The 22312-nt window shown below is 32.6% G+C and overlaps 1 protein-coding gene across 1 annotated transcript; it reads right to left on the reverse strand.

Moving 5' to 3' along the window:
* Nucleotides 1–1650: 1650 nt before the first annotated feature.
* Nucleotides 1651–3024, reverse strand: LOC110033348 (aspartic proteinase CDR1-like). Its single transcript, XM_020737281.1, has one exon. The coding sequence runs from the start codon at nt 3022–3024 to the stop codon at nt 1651–1653; it is 1374 nt and encodes a 457-aa protein (XP_020592940.1).
* Between the last annotated feature and the right edge of the window lie 19288 nt (nt 3025–22312).

The raw sequence follows: 22312 nt of genomic DNA on the forward strand, positions 1-22312 counted from the left end.
CCTCCCCCCCCTTTAAACCCAAAATTGAACCCATTGATTGTGGCACTTCCCCATTGGATGGTTGCACCGCTTAGCCCTCCACCTCAGCCTTCTTGCACCAACCAATCAGAGTCAGAGGCCCTCCCCTTGGCCATGGCTGTAAGAAGCCCCATTTTTGGCCAACTCACAATTGTGCTAAATTTCTTTGAGAAACTCTACCAAAATCTCTCCAGAGATTCTCCCGACTTTCCTAAGCACAGGACAACTATCTTCAGCTCCTCTCTGCCCTGCCTGAGCTCAGTTTTGAACTCAAAATCCAGGGCTTTTTCTGTCACTCCCCCAAACTCTATAAAACTCCAAATTAAGCCACCCGAAAGCTTCCTCAGAATAAACGAGGAAGTTCCCCATCAAAATTCCACTCTGTTGAGCCATCTAACCCATCTTTAGACCAAGGGTGCACCACATATCGATCGAAATCATACTTGGAGCTTAAACTAGAGCAAACTAACATTTTGAGGAGGTTCTTTGGACTCCACTGAAGCTTTCACAAGCACCCAATGAAGGCCTCACCTCTTGGGTAAAGGAATATTTCAAAAACACTAAAATGCCTTCGATTTCATCACTTGTGAAGAAAACTTGTATTTCGTACGCATGTAGCCATATTGATATGTTCATCTCGACTATATGAAGGTGTTGGAAGAAACAGTGAATGATTTGGCTGAGTCTAGGTTGAATTGTTCACATTTTCTAGCCTTAGGAAAATAACACTTTATGCTATTGAGGGAGCTAGAATAAAGTGTTCTTGTCCAAATAAAAATAACATTCATTTTTTTATTATGTTTAATAACTATTTAATAAAGCGTTATTTTCCTCAAAAAAAATCACAATCATTTATTGGTTATATTTAATAGCTAGTTCAATAAAAAAACAATATTCCAACACATAAAAAAGTATTTGGTACAAATTCAAATTTTTCCCATGAACACTCGAGTCTAAATTGAGTTGAACTAAAATTGATCTATTTAACTTTGAATAGATTAGTTTGCTAAAAATACATGAAATTTAAAAAGGAACTAACTCAATAAACAATATTGGAGCAAGTGCACATATCTTTATACATATATTGAATGTATATAAATATGATTTTTTTTTAATCAATACATATTTCCTATAGTGATATTTTCCCATTTCCTATTTTGAGTGGTTTTAAGAAAATGTTACAAAAACTATACATTTTATTTTATACAAATATTAGCTCAAGCATGACATATAATTTGATGAACGATAGTAAATACTTCTGTGAATAATTATTTAAAATTTAGAAATTTAAATGCTACTATCTAATCACAGGAATATGCTTTACTTGAATAAGCTCAATATACATAAAAGCAGTATTTATTTTTTTCATCGACTTATAATGGAATGGCAAAATAATGAAGAAAACTGCTTATAGAATCCTCTCAAGGAAATGAGATTCTACTTAAACTAAGAAGTGCGGTAATAACACGTGAAATATATAAACCATGGATACATTTAATACAAGTTAAAGTGAAGCAAGCATAAGGTTGCTCGAAAGTTAAAGGGAAGATATAGTGTATGAGCATAAAACGTACATGGTAAAATTAAGAGAGGACATATGACTAGCCAATAGTATACACAAGAGAATCATATCTATAGTGTAGAGCAATTGGTCGGCGCAAAGGTGAGCTGCATGCTGGAAAGGTCATAGCCAATATGAAAGTTTTGTTGTGCAATATTACCAAATATGCTGATAGAATCTGGGGTGCTTCCACTAGAGACCATTGCAAGGCACACAATATTTTGAGAAGCTTCCACAAATGCATTGGATTGTTGCAAGACCACTGACGCCCCACCAGAAAATTGGAAGGTGATCTCTGGAAACTTAGCGGAAGCTCCACTTCCAGAGACATCAAAGCAAAGGTTGAAGACGCCATTTGGATCTGTGACTTGGGAAAGGCTAACGCTGCTCTTCACGTTGCTCTCCACGGATTGCAATGTGTTATCATCAAGGAGTGTTAGAGTCGTGCCAGAGTCAATGATGATGTTGCCTTGGGCAGGCGCCTTGGTTTGTGTGGGCTTCTCGACAGTAACTGTCTTTCCGGCCACGCTGATGTGCTCAAGGCTAAGAAAGTAGAATGTGTCCGGAGAACCGGAGATCAAGGGTGTGGTAACAGCGTTAGAGCCAGAGACAACTGCATTGGAGCCAAAGTTGAGCTTGCTCGTTTCAGATGTTTGGGTTGACGAGGGCAAGCAGTAGGAAAACTTGCTCCCAATGGTAGAGCCGAGTTGGCGGATGAGTGAGAGCTTTCCTCCACCTAAACCAACGAGGCCAGCATCATTCTTGTCAAAAGTGCCATTGCTCTGATGGGTGCACCCAAAGAGAGTTGTGGGGATTTGCACTGGACGACCGCTGGTAGAGTCAAAACCTATTGTCTCCGTGGAGAGGTAGCCTTCGACGATTGACCTGTCACCATATCCATATTGATAGTAGCACTGCAAGGAGGGGCCGCAACTGCTTTGTGGTAGTATCGAGCAAGGGTCGGTATTACAGGAGATTGTTTTGTATGTAGATGAAGCTTGCGGGTCAAAAAGAGGGGCAGTTTGGGAGTAGCATTCATTGCACGGGGCGCATTGGACCCATATGAGATCACTGCCTGTGTCAGCGATGGCGAGGATCTTCTTTGTTGGTGTACCAAGGTAGAAGCTCATCAAGTACTCGAAGGTGTTTGGGGTGATCTCTGAGTAAAAGTTGTCGGCATCATCCATGGGAAGTGCAGAGGAAGAACTACGGGACTTGTGGATGGCATCACGAAAGTAGATGGCACGGGAACGAGAGCGCTCAGCTGCCGCACGTATGCGGGACGAATATGTGGATTTGGGGTCATAGAGCGGCGACTTGGGGGAGTCGCGATGGATGAGCTCTATAGAAAAGCCATTGCTACTACACCATGCTAGAATTGGAAGGTGGCTGGCAACCGAGAGAATGAGCAGAGCGATTGGAAGATGGTATGAAGAGCAGGTCATATTGATGTATGGAAGTTTCTTTCTTTTCCTTTGTTGGTTCGTTGGTGATGATTAATGTGCAGAAATAAAGTATTTATAGATTCACATAATAAAATCGGGGAGTGAAATATATTTATTTTTTCTTACTATTTTATACCATTTTCTAAAGAAGCACAACGGAAAAGACAAACAACCTGACGTGAGTAACAAAACATGCTTTATCTATTATTTTATTCCATAGCATGAAAAATGAAATTAATTAAATATTAGAAATGCATGGCCAGCCGGAACCCTTTTCCTTCTACGTGAACGTGCAACTGTACAACATTCTCCTTCCTATGACTTTCAAAACAATCCCATATATCCACTTGAATAGTACGTACGACGTTACTTGAAATTTACTTCCGACAGGATGCCATTTAATTGTTTAATATTCTAACTCTCTCTTTAAAACAGGCATATATTTATATTCCCCATTAATAAAATTTTAATATATTTTCTTCCTACAATTTAGCCATAATTATCAGTAATTGTTTTTGTACTATAAAAATAAAGCCATAATTGGCCAATCTAAATTGAATGTGTCAAAATCAAAGAGCTATAAACCAATCCAAATTATGTTTATCAACCTAAACTACTTAAAAAGTGAAATTGTAACTTTAATTTAGCTAGTTAACGTGACTACATATGGGATTAGGAAATATGATTAGAAGATATTAATTTGGTTATCAATAGTCTCGTAGCCTTCGTAGTAGGCAAATCTACTTATAAATAATAATTAATTAACATGAGAAAACCAAAGTTAATCTGTTTCATAGAGATGAGCAATAAATTATGAGAAAGAAATCCGCCTTGTTAGAATAAATAACTTATTAGATTGTTCAATACCATGAGTCTATTTAGAGATTTTGCATTAAGAATCATTTAAATAATAAAAATACTATATAATCGTCAATATTGAAAAATTTTGCGCACTATGTCTATTAAACAAAGCTATCATGAACTTTGCAACAACTAGTACATTTTGTGAAATACAACTTATATATTAAAGTGATTAGCAATCAATCTCGAAAATTTCCATACATAATACTACAACAAAATTTTAATGTTGTTTCCCATCATTGAATTGATTATATACAATGTATTTCAGAGCGAGCTCCTTAATTTGTTAAACACTAAGATCATTGTTGATTGCCATGAAGTAGATTATATATTATATACCTATATAGAAGAACTAGTTTTTCTTAGAATGAAAAGATGTAACCAATTATTTAAATGTTACATCATGTCGAATTTAGTAACTTTCCAAGCTATCCTATGGTTTGGCTTCAGTTTCGAAGAGAAAAATTATTTAAATGTTACATCATGTTGAATTTATTAATTAGGGCTTACATTTATGCGAGATGGTCACACAAATAGCATGGAAGATGTGAGGGTTTAGGTTGTAATGGACAACAACCTTGAAATCCTAAAACAAGTTAGAGCTTAAATTGTATAACACAGCTATACAAAGGCCTAAAGAAAAAGTTGGCGATTTATGTCGCACTAGACAGAATACTTCGAAATCCCATGACTTGTTGTTTAATTCTAAGGAAAGATGTACTGTTACAGAAAGGTTGCCCACAAAGTTAGCTCCACGCTCCTTGGTGAAGTAGCAGTCCTAAAGTCTAAGGTTCAAAGGTTTATATGACAAGTTGAAGTTCAATTATGAGGGGGGCGTTAAAGTTAATTTAAGCGACTGGTTAGGATCTCACGATTCCCTCATTCTCGTATCACTGTTTTCTTTTGAATTTACTTAATTAAACGAGTTATTAAACCCAGTTAAACCAGGGAGATATCGTTAGCAACCGTGGATTACCTCCTCCGAGGGACTCCCGTAAATTCAAAATGACTTTTTAAGTTTAGTGACATTTCAAAGGATTTATGGTTACCTTTGAAATAATTTGTTTTAGATTTTTGAAAATTATGATTAATTTTTGAAAATGGTTTTGATTTTTGTAAGTAAAATAAGGTGCACAACCAAGCAATTATAATATTTGAAAACAAAAGTAAATTGCGGTAAAGTAAAATGACAAAAATTAAATAACACTTATAAAAGCGTACCTGTCATCTTCTTGGCATTCCCGCTGAAAGGTTAGAGCTTTCAACAGACATAGAATTTTGCAGGAGATTTAAATAAATTGTAAGAGTAGATAAAGATGTAGTTTCTGAACCCTCAAACCATGACTCAATGAGTCCCAAAAGATCTTAGTAGATGACTTTCTAAGACAAAATATAGAAAGTTCAATTTGTTCTTCAAAATATTCAAGAGATTCCAAAATATTCGGGGGATGACCCTGAACCGCTTTAGATATCCCTTGAACTGTTCGAGTTCAATTTGAACTTATTATATTGTTTTGTTAATCATTTCCAAGGTCGAATTGAAATTACCCCATTACTCAGTGAACCTTGAGATTTTAATTATTCTGAGAAATGAAGAAAATTAGATAGTAGCTTCTTACCATTTCATTTGATAGTTATATGAATGGGCGCCCCAAAGGGCAAGTCAAAAATCATTAAGGATTTTAATACCCAGAGTTAAAGTAGGGCGTAAAGTATTTGAAATGTTTATCAATTAATTAAGTCCATCTTTTCTAATCTTAATTAAGAAAATTCTTACATATCGAACCTAGTTCACTATTAGGCCCTCTCAATTTCAATTTTCAAAGTAAATTTAAGATAATTAAATATTAAAATGGAATTTTAATTCTCATTAATATCAAACTTAGTATCTAATCACTAAATGAGTGAATTATTATCTTTATAGTTTACGCCCATTATTTTAGGATCATCCTATTGAATTGATTTCCACGTCATGATGATTATCAAAATTACAATTTTACTCTTATCATGAAAAGGATATCAAATTGGTTTCCATTTTTTAACTCATTATGTTTAGATCATACAAAAAGCTTGTTATGATAAATATTACTCATTTACCCTTTAATTAATGCTGAAATTTAATTGGGGTATTAAAATTCCATAATTATCATTTCGCCCCTAGGGCTTTCCACTTCATAACTTATCAAATGAAATTCAAATGACTTTGAAATTTCCATGGGACCTCAACCATAAGTTAATTAAAATGTCAAAGGAGAAAGAATGTGGTCTTTTAGATTTTTATTTTATTTCTATAATTATTTTAGTTCAAAAATAGGATTTTCCAGTATTAAATTATTTAACTTATCAAAATAAGATTTTTGGATATGAAAAGAATATTAGAGGTTCACCTAGGACAGATGAATACTTGGAAAAAATTCTATTATTTTTCAAATTATATTTTAGTTATTATAATTATTTAATGGTTTTAAAGATTATTTTAAATAGAAGTTGTGCTTTAATCACAACAATTATTTTTTATATTTTTATTAAATCTTTTTGAGTTCAGAAAACTCAAGGAAATGATTTTTACTTTATTTATTATAGTTATATTAATGAAAAATTAAGGAAAAATTCATTTTTTGCCTTTAAAATTTTATTTTTAACTTACAAAACTAAGAAAAATATTTTAATGAGTCTTAAGTGATCAGGAAATAATTAGAAACATTTTGAACCATTTACATATTTTTGAAATTTTGAATTATTTTTAATTTTTTTAATTTAAAATATAGTTAAAAATTGAAGTATTTTCTTAAAAATAATTTTTAATTTTCCTAAGTGCCCATGATCACAGGAAACTCAGAAAACTAGTTTTCATAATTTTTGTAAGTGAATTTAATCTTATATAATTATTTTTGTACAAAAATACAGTTTTTTCTTATAAAATCAACTTTAGTACTTAAACTTAATCAAGTGATTTTTAAATTTTTGCACTCAGTCAACATGATTTTTCTACATAATGTGGAGATTTTTATTTTAAATAAATTAATACAATTTATAAGCATTTAATTAACTATAAAAATGTACAAAATTATCGAAACCATGTTGATATTTTTCGTAAGCTCTGCTAACCTTATGTAACCTTCTAAAATTTATTCCATAATTTTCTAAATAATATTTTAATTTATATAATTATTTTAGGCAAACAATAGTCATCCAAGCTTGAAAATTAGGGTTACAAGCACAGAGATGCTCTCTAATATTGGAAAGATCAAATAACATCTCCTCTGTCATGAGGGAAAAACTCTCATAGTTCCAAGCCATGGTGGGTAATGTTTAATCAAAATAAATTAATATACCACTTAATCAAAATAAATTAAGTTTAATCAAAATAAATTAATATACCACATAGACCATTTAATTAATTCAAAATAAAAGACTCAAGAAATAATTTTTATTTTTATCCAAATTATTCTCTTTTGTTCACCGAGTAAGTGGGTATTTTTATTTTATTTTTATGATTTTTCTATGTAAAGTTGTGGATTTTTAAAGTTATGGTATTTATTTAAATCATTAAAATACCTATTTTTCTATTTATCCACACGACGTCGTGTCAACATACGAATCTCCGAAGTTTCCATGCGGTATCTTCTAGTTCAGCGCCGCCGTCTGACTCAGTGTTGGATTGGCGCAATATTCCACTCCTCTGTTCGTCTGATGCCCCTGCAACCATTAGATCAGTACACACGCGAATGGATGGCATCCGTTCATTATCCCAGATTAACTTAAACCATAAGCCGTTCAACTTCAAACCTTAATATCCTCTCGATACTCAACCAAATCACATGTGATTTGTTCCTACACTTTCATCTACTCAAGAGAATCAAATTAAGCTAGGATCGAGGGGAGAGTTCAATACCTTTGTCTGAGAGGTGTGGCCTTAATTAGATGGTTCGAGAAACTTCAAAGGAGTCCAACGACCCTTCAGATTAGTTCTTGGCCTATGGTGAATTGTCTAGGTATGATTTTGATCAAGCCCGTTTTCATGTGTTGGTCTAGATCTAGGTTAGATGCTCTCTGTGGGGAATCAACTTCTCTCACTCTGGCGATGGTGTGTGCACAATTATTTTCAGTTTGGTGGACTGTGGAGGTGTGGGAAAATGTGGCCGAAATTTCCCTAGTTTTGAGCTAAAATATTAAACTCAGGCAAAGGGAATTAGGGTTGGAGATTAATGGGGATGAGCTTCTCTAAGTTACAAGGAGGTCTGGTGAGACTTAGGTAGAGTTTTGTTTAGTTTTTGGTTATGCTCCTCTTTATCTGTGGAGAAGGTGAGTTTAAATAGACATGGAAAGGGTGCAGCTCAAGGCTTCAATTCAGGTGCAATTAATAACTTAAGTGGAGGGCTGAAGAGTGTTAAAGTCTAATTAAGGTTGGACAGCTTGGATGGGTGAAATTGGGTTTTGATTTGGGGAAGGCGACTAGGCCGGCTAGCATGGTCAGTGATGGTGGCCAGAGGGTTCAGGGGAGCCAGAGGGAGATTGATGATCATTAACCCGTAATGGTTAAGGCATGATGGCAAAGATATTTTGATTTAGGCAAAATATGGGAGCATATCCCTTAAATCAAGGGACCATTGTTCCATAGCTTATGTAGGGTGGGCTAAGTGAGTCCAGCCTGGTCACTAGAGTCCAAATAATGATTGTGGTGGCTTTAATTTGATCAATTTGGTTTGGTTTGGTCAACTTTGGTGCATGGGTTCAATTTTGGACATTTTGGCTTGAAGCTTGAAGTTGCTTGAAGTTTTGTTTAGGTTGGGCTAGTCATGACATTGAGCTCAATTCATTGATCAAGATGGTGTAGATGATTCTCATAAGGAGTTTAGAAAAAGGATTGAGTGACTTTGAGTTGATTTGGAAGTTCAATTTGAATAGTTTTGGCTTCTGGCCAATTTTGGGAATGTTGGGTTAAACTTGGGTTTGGATTGGGCTAGAGTTTAGCGATGGCCCAATTGAAGGTTCAATTTTATGTGAGTAACTGTCATGAAGTGATTTGGATAGAAATTGAATGGAAATTTTGGGATTATGGAGTTCCAATTGGTGGAATTTGGGGACATTACTAAGTTGGGGTAAAATTGGGATTTTGGTCCAAGTTGAACTTGAGTGAGATTAAGGCTTGAACAAGGCCAATTGAAGTTTCAATTTGATGTTTGGAAGTGTTGTAAAGAGTTTTGGATTCAGAATTTGGGCAATTAAATAGGTTTGGCGCTTCAATTTGATGAAATTTTGGCTTAAAATTGGGGATTTTGGGATTGAGATTGAAATTGGGCTTGAAGTTGTGTTCAATTGAGCATGGATTTGGTTTCAATCAACTTTATGAATGATGAATTTGAGTTTAGAATTGATATTGAGGAAGATTGAGATTAAATTGGTGGACATCAGGGTGAATTAGGGTAATTGGGTCTTAAAGGTAAAAGTGGGATTTTTGTCAAAACTGGTCAAATTGAGCTCAATATAGTCATCCAAATTGGTTTTGTGATGTTAAGTGTGTGTGTGAGAGAGACTTACCAAGGTCATAACTCTCAGGGTTAATCCTAAAGCCAAATAGTCCTATGGGGACTCTTCTTGAGCTCCCCCATATTGGCTCCACCTACTAAGTGCTAGAAGTTAGAACCAACATGTGGAGTCCTGTCCTATGGCTAGACCTCTACTCTAAGAAGAGTTCAGAGTTTTTAATTATGAGAGTTTCTTTACTTGTCCTTTAGGAATAGTCAACAGAAAAGTTCTATGGCTAGACCCTAGGATACTAAAGAAGAAACTAGATCTCAACTAAAAATGAGGTCAATAAATGAACCCTCAATAGGTGTGGTGTGCCGGGTCAGAAGACCACACGTATTGGTGTTAACCGAAGAGATCAAGAAAACCAACATGACTGTCTGAGTCATAACACTCAGAACATAATAGAAAAAAGAGTAGAAAGTTTCCACTGGGGAGAAAACAGGGACTTCCTCTGGGGAAAACGGAAGGGAATCCCGGAAACAGCCATCAGGAAAACTGATGGTCGCGACGAAGATTTGATTTCAATTCGATGTTCAAAAACTTGACATTCAATTTCAATTATAAGATTTTTGGAGGATAGAATTATGTGAGGAAACCGAATTGAGATAGAAAGCACAAAGGTTTACATCCAACTCAAAAGGTAATAAAACTGCAAAGAACGACAACCATTAAGAGCATTACACCGGGAAGGAAAGACTATACCAGTTCGGACAACCGTTATGGACATTACGTCCAAACTGGATCTACTCATAGAATGGCAACCGCTCGTAACATTACCCCAAATGTCAGGGTGGGAGTCAGAATTCTCGTACTGACACTGAAAATTTCATGCGTAAGGGAAAATTTCTTGGATGGGATATGGAAAATATGTGGAATTTAAAGGAATCAGACGACCTAGGAATCAGACGACTTGCTTTGACACTTGAATTTTGTTTGAAACACTATGATAGGAAGGTTTTCTAAAGCAATGCAATTTTAGATGTAACATCCTTAACCTCTAAAATATCATGTGTGGCGGAAAATTTCTCAGATAGGAGGTGGAAAAAAGATGGAATTTAAAGGAACAAGGTGACCTTGCACCGACCGTCGAATTTCATTTGAAACGTTGCGATAGGAAGGGCTCATAAAATAATGCGGTATCGGATGTAACATCCTCAAACTCTTAAATATCGTGAGTGGCAGAAAAAATCTGGGATAGGAGGTGAAAAATATAAGGAATGTAAAGGAATCTGAAAACCTTGCACCGATCCTCAAATTTTGTTTGAAAGCTTGCGATAGGAATGGCTTCTAAAGCAATGTGGTATTAAATGTAACATCCTCAACCTCTAAAATATTACGAGTGGCGAAAAATTTCTTGAAAAGGAGGTGGAAAATATAAAGAATTTAAATTAATTGGATGACCTTGCTCCGACCCTCGTTCATTTGAAAGATTCTGATAGGAAGGGCTCCTAAAGCAACGCAGTAACATATGTAACATCCTCAACCTTTAGAATATCACGAGTGGCGGAAAATTTCTCGGATATGAGGTGGAAAATATAAGGGATTTAAAGGAATGCGATGACCTTGCCCTAACCCTAGAATTTCATTTGAAAGATTATGATAGGAAGGGCTCCTAAAACAATGAGGTATCGGATTTAAATCCTCAACCTCTAAAATGTCACGAATGATCTCGAGAATACAGTTGTGCAAAACATATAAAGTTGACTCCGCTATGCAACGGTGCAAAAATCTTGATGCAATAGTTTATGAATGAGAAATTTAAGCAATTTATGTTGGGATTCTACGCAAGTATACATATCGTTATCAAGTAATAAAGGTCTTTCTATTTAAGCCCCAAATATCGATCCCACGGGATCCCTTTAAATTTGAAACGATAAATTAACTAGAAAATTTACATAAAGGAAAACAAAATTACTATCACTAATTTTGAATGTTGAGATAGTATCAGAACTATTTTATTTAACTACTAGCAAAACTGAAGTGCAAAGTTTAAACAATAACTACTAAACTATTAAACTATGTTTTTGGGATGAAGATTTCTTATGTGAATAATCGTCTTTCCCATTAGAATGAGATTTTGGTAAAATGAGATGAGATAAATGGTTTTAATATGTATAGTGCCAAATAAAAGCAGTTTTAATTAGCTACCTTGATGAAGTGTTATAGAAAATCATTCGCTAATCTCATGTTTAGTCCCTAAATCCGTGGCTAGGCTAGGAGGATACTGGCTCACACTTTCCCTCACCTGAAGGTTAACTCTCACTTTAGTTATTTAAGAACTTAAACCAAATTAGGGATTTTAGTCTGTCAACCTAAAATCTCCAATTCTACACCCAATAATGTATATTTCCCTATTTATTTACACTTAATTCCATGAACAAAGTTCTCCTTCAGAGAATCAAATGAGATCCTCACTCTGTTGTAAAACTCATACTCCATTTCTCGAATTATATATTTCACAACAAATTTTAATAATTCAATTAGCGAGATCAAAAAGTAAATTAAGTTTGGAGTTGAAAAATCATCACAATTTAATTTATATTTTAACATTGGCACATCCATATTATCTCTTTATTTAACCATATCTCAGAGTAGGGAGAAAGATAATTAAAACTACTCAAACTTCATGAGAAAGATACAACAAAACACAAATTTCATATATAAAAGAAAGTTCATACAACATTAATAAACAAACAACACTTATATGAAACTTTTTCTCAAAGCAAATCCCTTGTAGCCTTTCCTAGGAAATGTAGGAATCAGAAATCTTTCACTTTTCTCCTTCTCCAATACTCTTAGAGAAGAATTCACACTTAGTCTCACCACAAAACTCTAAATTCTTAAAAAAAATCACTAATAAACTTCAAAATGGTGGTGGAATGAAGATGAAAAAGTGTATGATGTGTATGAGATTGAATTGAGGCAAGGAATGACAAAAAAGGAGTTAATTTTCTGATCAATTTCGGCCCCAAATAGAGCCTAGAGTTGGTTCTCCAATAGGTGCACCAAAAACTCTTAAAAAAACATTCAAATTCATCGAATCTTCTAGAAATAGGGTCTGAGCCGACACTGGCGCCGTCGGCGTCAGTGTTCCACAATTTAATTCGGCGCTCTTCGCCGCTCTTTGTCAAACGGCGCCGTCGACTCCCAGTCTGGCACCGTTAGTGCTGAACAAATTTTCAACTTCTTCATTTTGACTCCAAATTTCATTATTTTTGCTTTTTTTTGCTCCAAGTCCTAAAATTCAACAACCTACAAGAAAACATGAAAAATACCTTCCATTAAAGTACAATATCACCAAAAATGAGTATAAAATATGGGTTTAAAAATGCATATATTTTTATGTATCAAAATCCCCCAAACTTACCTGTTACTTGTTTTCAAGTAACTCCTTTACTACTAAAAAAATGACTTATGGTAAAGAATGTAACTTCTAGATTTCCATATTTCAGTCCACTAAACATAGTAGTATAACTTAAGAAAAATTCAAAACAACTCCAGTTAATACCAAAGGTATAAGAATATCCGGCAATCAAGTCTAAGATTTCTGATTCTCCATTATTTTCAAGAAAAATTGCAAATTCTCGTATTAAAGCCACTTAGAGTATTCATATGAAAAAGAACTTCATCAAACTTTACTATTAAATAAGTTAATACTCAAATAGAAGTTTAGAAAATGTAGCCAAGCCTTTTTCTTTAAGTTGATTAAAGTGAAGAAGTGAAGCCAATTTTTAAGCCAATTTTTAATTAGGCATCTCCTCAAGCATTTCCCCACATTATCTTTCTTTATTTCTTTTCTTTTCAGGATTATTTTCAATCATTTTTCTTTTCCTTTCCTTTTCTTTTTCCCCTTTTTTTATGTGAGGATTACTATATGTGGATAGCCTTTAATGATTTTGAGTGGATAGCCTTTAATAGCCTTTAATGATTTTGAACTTCACTATCCTTTTCTTAAAGTCAAAAACTTTTCCAATTTCTTCACTTAACAATTTTATATTAGCTTAAAAATTTCATAAAGTTTAATTCTTTTCTTCTTAAATGAATCTTTAAGAATTTTAATACATTTTAATACTTCAAAAATACACTTCAAAAATACAAGTTTCTTTACTTAAAATTAAAAAATCATAGTCTTATTCTCTTATATCAAATATCTTACTCTCTAAAATTAACCTTTATTATTGAAACTTTTAATTTAAGTTTACTATATATTTACAAACGTAAATATAGTTATCTCAAGTTAACCCCTAATACCAACGGTCATGTTAAATTTAACAATTTTGAAAATATAGGTAAGTGAGGATAAGTAAAATTAAGTTTCTTTATTTAAAAAGGAATTTATCCTTCCCCCCCTAAACTTAAATTTTTAAAAGATTTAGCATGAAGAATTGAAAAAATAAATGGTGAAAGAAATCATTAAATACATAAAGAAAAGACTTACCTATTGAAGGTTCTGATCTTGAAACTTAATTCTGAAATATTGCAGGTGCTAATATGAAAAGCTACAAGACTTAAAACATTAAATAGCACATAATACATAAAAAATCTGCTGAAAAAGAGTTAATTACAATACATTTAACAAAATACTAACAAATAACAACAGAACTAAACTACTTTAAAATAACAAAAAATTTTACAATTCTACTGTTCACAACTTAATATCTAAAATAAAACAGAAATAAAACAGAGTCTATAAAACAGAGTCTCACAATCTAACAACAAACGATCTCAACAATATAACAAAAACAAATAACAACATAAAAAAGTACAATCAAACATAAAAAGCAAGAAATATCACCAATCATCATCATCTTTTTGTTCTACATCCAAATTCTGTTGAATGATCACCCTTCATATATCTCACAATCGCATCATCATAAGCAGCGTCATATTCGAACTTTTGCCTTGTAAAATCATCAGTGTGAGCATTTCTGGCCTCCATGTTTTCCATTCTATGATCCATTCTTAAGATATCTCCCTGCTGGACATCATCTACTCCATCAGTTCTCGAAGAGTGGTCACTAGAAGTAGGGGTCCTCAAAGTAGAAGGAATATCCCTGGTCCTACTTCCAGATCTCCATTCAACATGAGATTTATATGTCTTTATGTTAGCAGGCCCAAATTGTTTTAGAGGCTTGATGCTCTCCTAAGTCATTCTAAAGTCAACTCCTGCTTGTTCACAAAGTGTGAAGATAAGTGCACGGTGTGCTAAACCACCAGTGGTCTCTCTTAAAGCAATGAATCAAGTGTTTCTAAAAATAATAGAGCCTACATTTACCCTTTGCATCTACTAAATACAGAAGTTCAAGATCGCTCTATCCTTTGTAACCTCACTATAATGATTTTTCGGAATGATTTTTCGGTATCATTCTTCCATTCTTCCAGAAATAAAGTAGTGTCAGACCTTAGATACTACATTTAGGATAGAAAGAGTAAAGTTTACCTCAACAACATTCTTCACTTTCCAGGTTCCTCTTCCATAAGTAAGAAAAGAAATAACCACATCTAAGGTCTCATTTGTAGCAGAAAATGATTTATACTGGCAATTGTACACATCTTATAACTGATAAAACTCATTAATTTTTCTAGGAGTAAACTCCACCATTTTCCTACGAACAAAAACAAAGTCGTCAAAAGCCGCAGTAAAATTGGCATAGAATTCCATCACTACACCAATAATCGCATCGGCAGTGAAATAACAAAAATTTTCTCACTATTGACCATTGATTAATCGCTCGACTTCTCCTCCCAAATTTTTAAATCCATGCTCCTGAATCACTTTTTTTTATTTTCAAGTAGACCATTGATTCGAGCACTTGCTCTGAAGCTGAAAAATTTTTGTTCATCATAGTCTACTTTTCTTTTTCCTTTGCTTGTTCTTGGTGCCACGGAAAATCTAAGAAAATTTGATAAAATTCTGAATAAATTCTCAAAATTCCAAAAATAGTAATGTAAAACGCTTAAAACTTAAATATACTAAGTAAGAGTTCTTCACCAAAGAATTTTCTCAAAATCTCTCAAAAATTTTAAAATTTTTGGATCTCGACAATGTGAGATAAAGACTTGGTGAAAATAAAAAAATTTTTAGTTTAATGTGTAGCTCTTACTTAGAGAAGATGAAATCCAAACTTCCTTTGCCTTAAATTCACCTTAAATCCGAGCAAAATGAAGCCCTAGGTGCAAAAACTGGAGGTTGAAGGTGACTAAAGGGTAAAAATGAAGTTTTACTGTGCAAATCACAAATTTTAAGGGGTTTAAGGTGTTCTCAGGTCGAGGGGTTTAAAATTTTAAGGGGTTTAAGGTGTTCTCAGGTCGAGGGCACTGTCAGCGTCCATGCCAGCGCCATTGGCGCTGAAGTACTATAATTCCATTTTTTTATTTTTTTAAATTTAAATTTTCTTTCAATTTACTCCAAAGTTTATTTAGTCTTTTTCAACACTACTTTTAATTTAACAATAATTCTCAAACAAACGTTGTTACGAACAACACCTAACTAACTTTTATATATGAAAATACACTTTTTACAAATACATTTTTCTAATCACACTTTCACACATATAAAGTAAACTAAATTATAAATCAACGTCGAAATCAAGGCACAATACTAAACACTGACACTATACTAAACACACAATCAAATTTAGAATTCTAAAGCAAAGAAAACTAAATCAAAACCACACAATCACATTAAATACTTAAGTATTTTAAACTAGTAGAGAGTCCAACTTCATTAATTATTCAGCTTCTTCTTAGTGCTTTCTCCTCCTCTAATATCTCCCATAAATTGACAATGAACGTACAGATTTAAGAAGGGTCAGTACTAGAATTGATCAATCGAATTTTCTTCAATCCATCCTTTTTCTTTAAACATCTTTAAACATCTCTTTAAACATCCGAACCAATCCTGCTTCAATTGTTCCAGTATGATCAAAATTCTCTTTCATCCTCCACATTAGGTGATCGAAAAGGTCTTCAAGATTTTCTTTTGCATTCGAAATACTCTAAAGTTATCTTTCAATTTTCTTCATTTGCTTTCCTAAAGTGAGTAAACTTCCAACTGTTTGTGGCATTAATGGAGTTGAAGCATATGATGAATGATCTAAGATAGCATCTAACGCTTCATTTCCATTCCCACCCAATATAATTATCATCAATGGAATCATGGGCTCCCAAGGTAATAGAACTTTTTCCCAACTTTTATATGGAATTTGAAATTGACTGTAAAGTAGGAAAATTGTGGAAGGATGCCCAAGTCCATATATTGGCCTATTCCTAATAATACCCATAATAGATTTAAAAATTATAGATCCTACATCAATGGGCTTTTCCATTTGAATGCAATAGTTAAAAATAACACTTTCTTTTGTGACTCAACTAATCTTCATGGTTGGGAGTAATTTTCTAGAAATGAAGAAATGTCATTATTTCGATACTGGATTAAGCAATGAAGCAGAGAAACTAACATAGCCCTCATCTCGAATTTCCCAAATATAACTTTCATCTATCAAAAAATTATAGACATCTTGCATCAAATCGCTCGTTGGGATAAAATTTGTATAATGACAGATTGGAATATTTTCTATCATATACAACTCATTAATTCACGCCGAAGTAAATGGTACAGTCTTACCTTGTACGAATAGAACTCCTTGGGTAATTCCATGTAAGTTGGCATAGAATTCCTTCATCACTGGTATAACAACTGTAGTGGTAGTCTAGGGCAGAACTTCCCATCTTCTTTGTAAAATGATTTTATCAATCGGAGAACTTAGATTAATCAATCCATGATTGATAAAGTCTTTCTCCTTGATAAGCCTCTTCTTCGTAATGACTTTGTCGTATAATTTTTGTGCATCAAAACTTATGAACTTTCTTCTATTGAAAACTACATACTTGGAAGTGTTTTTAGAATTGGAAGCCACAGAATTCAAAAATAGGAAGTCTCTGTTCATTCAAGGCAGTTTTTAGGACTTTAAAAACACCTCCCGACGGTTATTAAGGAGCGAAATCCCGCTAAAGTCTGCCAAAAACATCAAAACAGCAGGAAACTGCCCGGGACGCTGTTGGCACTATCGGAGCCATGGTCTATCTAGCGGGTGCCGTTAACACTCATTCTGGCACCCTCAACACCCATTCTGGCACCGTCAGCGCCATAGGCCAAAATCACGTCTTTTGTTTTTTTTGTTCAATTTAATTCAAAATCTTCCTCTAATACCAATATTTATCTCAATTTATGATATATAAAATTGTGTAGGATTATTATCTCCTAATATATAAAACACTTATCGAACAAAATAGTAATGCATAGACATATATATATATATATATATATATATATATATTTATATATGGGTTGCCACTCACAAAGCGCTTGGTTTAATGTCGTCTACCCGACATACCATTTATTTAGTTGGGTTGACTTAATGGTTTAACGTCATCACCCCGACGTATAATCTGTTTAGTTGGGTTGACTTAACATTAAAACTTCTTTAAATTGTGGTATGTGTCCTTCATAATAATGCTTCAATCGATGTCCATTAACTTTAAATATCTTTCCAGTGTTAGGATCTTTAATAACAACAGTTTCACAACGATTGACTTTAATCACTTTGAATGGTCCTAACCATCTAGATTTTATTGTTCCTGGAAATAATAGAACTTCTTGTCCAGGTTCAAATTTCTTCTTAATAATCTTTCGAGCATACCATATTTTCATTTTCTCTTTATAGATTTTTGCATTATCATATGCTTCATTTCTAATCTCCTCAAGTTCATTGAGTTGCAATAATCTTTTCTCACCAGCATCCTTTAAATTAAAATTAAATTATTTAATAACCCAAAATGCTTTATGCTCCAATTCTACTAGTAAATCACATGTTTTTTCGAAAATAAGTCTATATGGAGACATTTCTATATGGGTCTTATAAGCAGTTATGCATGCCCATAATGCAGTATCTAATCTAGCAGTCCAATCCAATTTATAGAGATTTACAACTTTTTCTAGAATTTGCTTTATTTCACGATTTGATATCTCTCCTAGACCGCTAGTTTGAGGATGATAAACAGTAGAGAATCTATGCATCATATCATATTTCTTAATCAATTTTTTGATTCTCTTATTCTAAAAGCGAGAACCTCAAAATAAGATCCTCTATCACTAATAATTACTCTTGGCATTCCATATCTTGTCAAAATATTTTTAATTAAAATAAAATAAGATCTTCTATCACTAATAATTACTCTTGACATTCCATATCTTGTCAAAATATTTTTAATTAAAAATTTAGAAACACTCCATGCATCACATTTAGGTATATCAACAGCTTTAATCCATTTGCACTTATAATAAACAGCAAGTAATATATATAAGTTTCCAAAAGAAGACATAAATGGTCTCTTAAAATTGAATCCTCACACATAAAAAATTTCAACTTCTAATTTATAATTTAGAGGCATTTCGTTTCTTGTAGAAATATTTCCTACTCGCTAATCCCATGTTTTAATATATTCATTAATATCTCTAAAAAGTACCAATAATCCAGCTTGCAAAATCTTATATGTAGTTTTATTTGTTCCAAAATGTCCTCCAAATTCAGAATCATGACATATTTCAATTATCAGTTGAGTTTCTTCATAAGGCACACACCTTCTAATAATTAGATCTTTTTATTGTTTATATAAATATGGGTCATCCCAAAAATAGAATTTTGAATCATATAGAAATTACTTTAATTGTTAATTTTTAATATCATGTGGTAGGATATCACTTACAATATAATTTACCATATCGACATATCATAGTACATTCATTTCATCAATACTATATAATTGTTCATCAGGGAAATTTTCTAAAATTTAATTTGTAAAATTAGTTAATATTTTTCTTCCAAATCTAGACAAGTTATCAGCTATTTGATTATCATTTCCCTTTCTATCAAATACGATAAAATCAAACTCTTGAACTCTTGCAATCTTGCAAAAGAAGTATCCATCTAATTAATCTTGGTTTAACATCCTTCTTTAGCATCAAGTATTTAATAGCAGAATGATCTGCATGAACTATACATTTATTTCCAATTAAGTAAGGTCTAAAATTATTAAAGACATAAATAATAGCTAATAACTCTCTTTCAGTAGTAGTGTAATTGATTTGAGCATCATTTAGAGTTTTACTAGCATATTATATTACTTTAAGAACATTGTTGTGCCTTTGTTCTAAAATAACCCCAATAGCATAATCACTAGCATCATACATTATTTCGAATGGTTTTTCCCAGTCAGGTGGAACTATTATAGGTGCAGTGAGTAATTTTTCTTTCAATAATGCAAATGATTTTTTGTATTCCTCATTAAAATCAAATTTCGTATCTTTTTCTAAGAGTTGACATAATGGCTTAGTTATTTTCAAAATAAATTTTATGTAGCGTTTGTAGAAACCAACATGTCCTCGAAAGGTTCTTACCCCTCGAACATTAGTAGGAGGTGGTAATTTTTCAATAACTAAAATTTTTGCATGATCTACTTCTATGTCATTTTCAAAAATTTTATGCTCAAGTGCAATTCCTCCTACAACCATAAATTGGCATTTTTTTTCAATTTAGTATTAGGTTGTTTCTTTCACATACTTCCATAACTTTTTTAAAATTATTTAAACATAATTCAATCCAAGTTGCGAATACAAAAACATCATCCATAAACACTTCCATTCCACGTTCAATAAACTTGCTAAAATTTGACATCATACATCTTTGAAATGTTGAACGTGCATTGCATAGTCTAAAAGACATTCTATGAAAAGAAAATGTTCGATATGGCTTGTAAATGTTGTCTTCTCTTGATTCTCTTCAGCAATTGTAATTTGGTGATAAGCGGTATATCCATCTAAAAGGCAATAATATTTTTTTATAGCCAATCTATCCAACATTTGGTCTAGAAAAGGTAAAAGAAATTGATATTTCCTGGTGGCCCTGTTTAATTTTCTATAATCAATACAAATTTGACAACCAGTAACTTGCATTATTGGAATTAATTCATTTTTCTCATTTTTTCAATGGTCACTTCTCCTTTCTTCGGAGCACCGTGACTTGGACTCACGCAAGCACTGTCTGAAATAAAATATATAATTCCAGCATCTAATCATTTTAATATTTCTTTTTTAACAACTTCTTTTTTAACAACTTTTTAACAACTTCTTTCATTATTGGGTTTAATCTCCTTTGAGGGTCAACTTTAGGTTCGTATCGTTCATCTAATATAGTTCTGTGCATACAAATTGAAGACTAATTCCTTTAATATCTGCTAAAGTCCATCTAAAAGCCTTTTTATATCTTTTTAACGTCTCAATTATTTTCTGTTCTTGAATTTCAGTTAATTCAGAAGATACAATAACAGACAATGTAGATGCTCTCCTAAAAACACATATTTTAAATGGATAGGTAATATTTTCAATTCAAGTTCAGGTGCTTTAATACTTGGAAGGAATAAGATTTTTATTATCATTTTCTAACAAATCTAACGTTTCAAATTTATCATGAATATAATCTAAATCTTCTTCTATTATTTAGTCCTTATTTTTAAAAATTCTCCTTGCCTTAGTTTGTCTTCAAACTCTTTCTTAAATTGTTCATTACTGAGATAATCAGTAACTTCCATTCTGAAACATTCATTATCTTTTTTTATTGCAGGATATTTCCAAAATAATAGAAATTTCTTTATCTTCCTCCATATCCAATACTATAAAGTCTACTGGGGAAAATAAATTTATTCACTTTAACTAATACATCTTCTATAACTCCTATTGGATAAGTTATTGATCGGTCAGCTAACTGAAAATCTCTCCCAAATCTAAGCGTTTAAAGATTGATTAAGACATAAGATTGATAGTCGCTCCTAAATCACATAAGGATTTTCTAAAAAACTTTTCACAATATCACAAAGTATAGTAAAACTACCAGGAACTTTTAATTTTCAGGATGTTTTTCCTGAATAATAGTGCTACACTGTTCACTTAGTGCAACAGCCTCGTGTCTGTAAACTTTCTTTTCTTTTTTAGTATATCTTTCATAAATTTCACATAACTTGACATTTGTTCCAAAGCTTCAACAAAAAGAATGTTTATTGTTAACTTCTTATGTTAACTTAATGTTTATTGTTAACTTCTTATGGATTTTAAAAAACTTTATAAATTGTTTATCTTTATTCTTCTGCTTCAGTCTTTGAGGAAAGAGATGTAATGGTTTTTCTAAGAGAACTTGTGTCTGTTCATTTTCATTGTGGTCATTTTCCATTTATTTCTTCTCTTCATCAACTTAAATTTCTCTTTGGATTCTTATTTCAACTTCCTTTCCACTTCTTAATTGAATATCTTTCATTTTCTCCTTATTTTGATCTTTTAGATTAACTTCCACAGTACTCAAAAGAATTATAGAAGGTCTGTTACTAAGTGCAGTAGCAATATGTCCTAATTGATTATCAATATTTCTAATAGCAGCCACTTGATTCTGTATTTGATTTCCCATATTCAACATTACTTCTTCCATTGTCACATTCTTTTCCTTAGCTTGTGCGTTAAGGTTAAAGCTAAATATAGGAGGATAATAAGGTCAATAATTATGATTTCCTTGGTTGTTCAAATTTCCGGAGGGATTCACCGAATTGTTATAATTATTCCAACTAAAATTAGGGTGGTTTTTTCATCCAAGGCTATAATAATTAGAATAAAGTTTATTATTTTGATTATTTATAGCATTCAAAGTTTCATAAGATTATTGAGTATCAATTATCTGTCCTAGTAAATTTTCCTCTAATACTAAGGGTATTTGAGAATAGTTCACTCCAATTTTATCAATCTTTTTTGGAATAGCACTAATTTGAAATGTCAAAATAGACATTGCATTAA

Source organism: Phalaenopsis equestris, unplaced genomic scaffold (assembly GCF_001263595.1).
Source record: "Phalaenopsis equestris unplaced genomic scaffold, ASM126359v1 Scaffold001146, whole genome shotgun sequence".
NCBI classification, from domain to species: domain Eukaryota; kingdom Viridiplantae; phylum Streptophyta; class Magnoliopsida; order Asparagales; family Orchidaceae; genus Phalaenopsis; species Phalaenopsis equestris.

Coding starts and splice junctions, on each gene's coding strand:
- LOC110033348 (XM_020737281.1), bottom strand. CDS start 3,024: ATGACCTGCTCTTCATACCATCTTCCAATCGCTCTGCTCATTCTCTCG.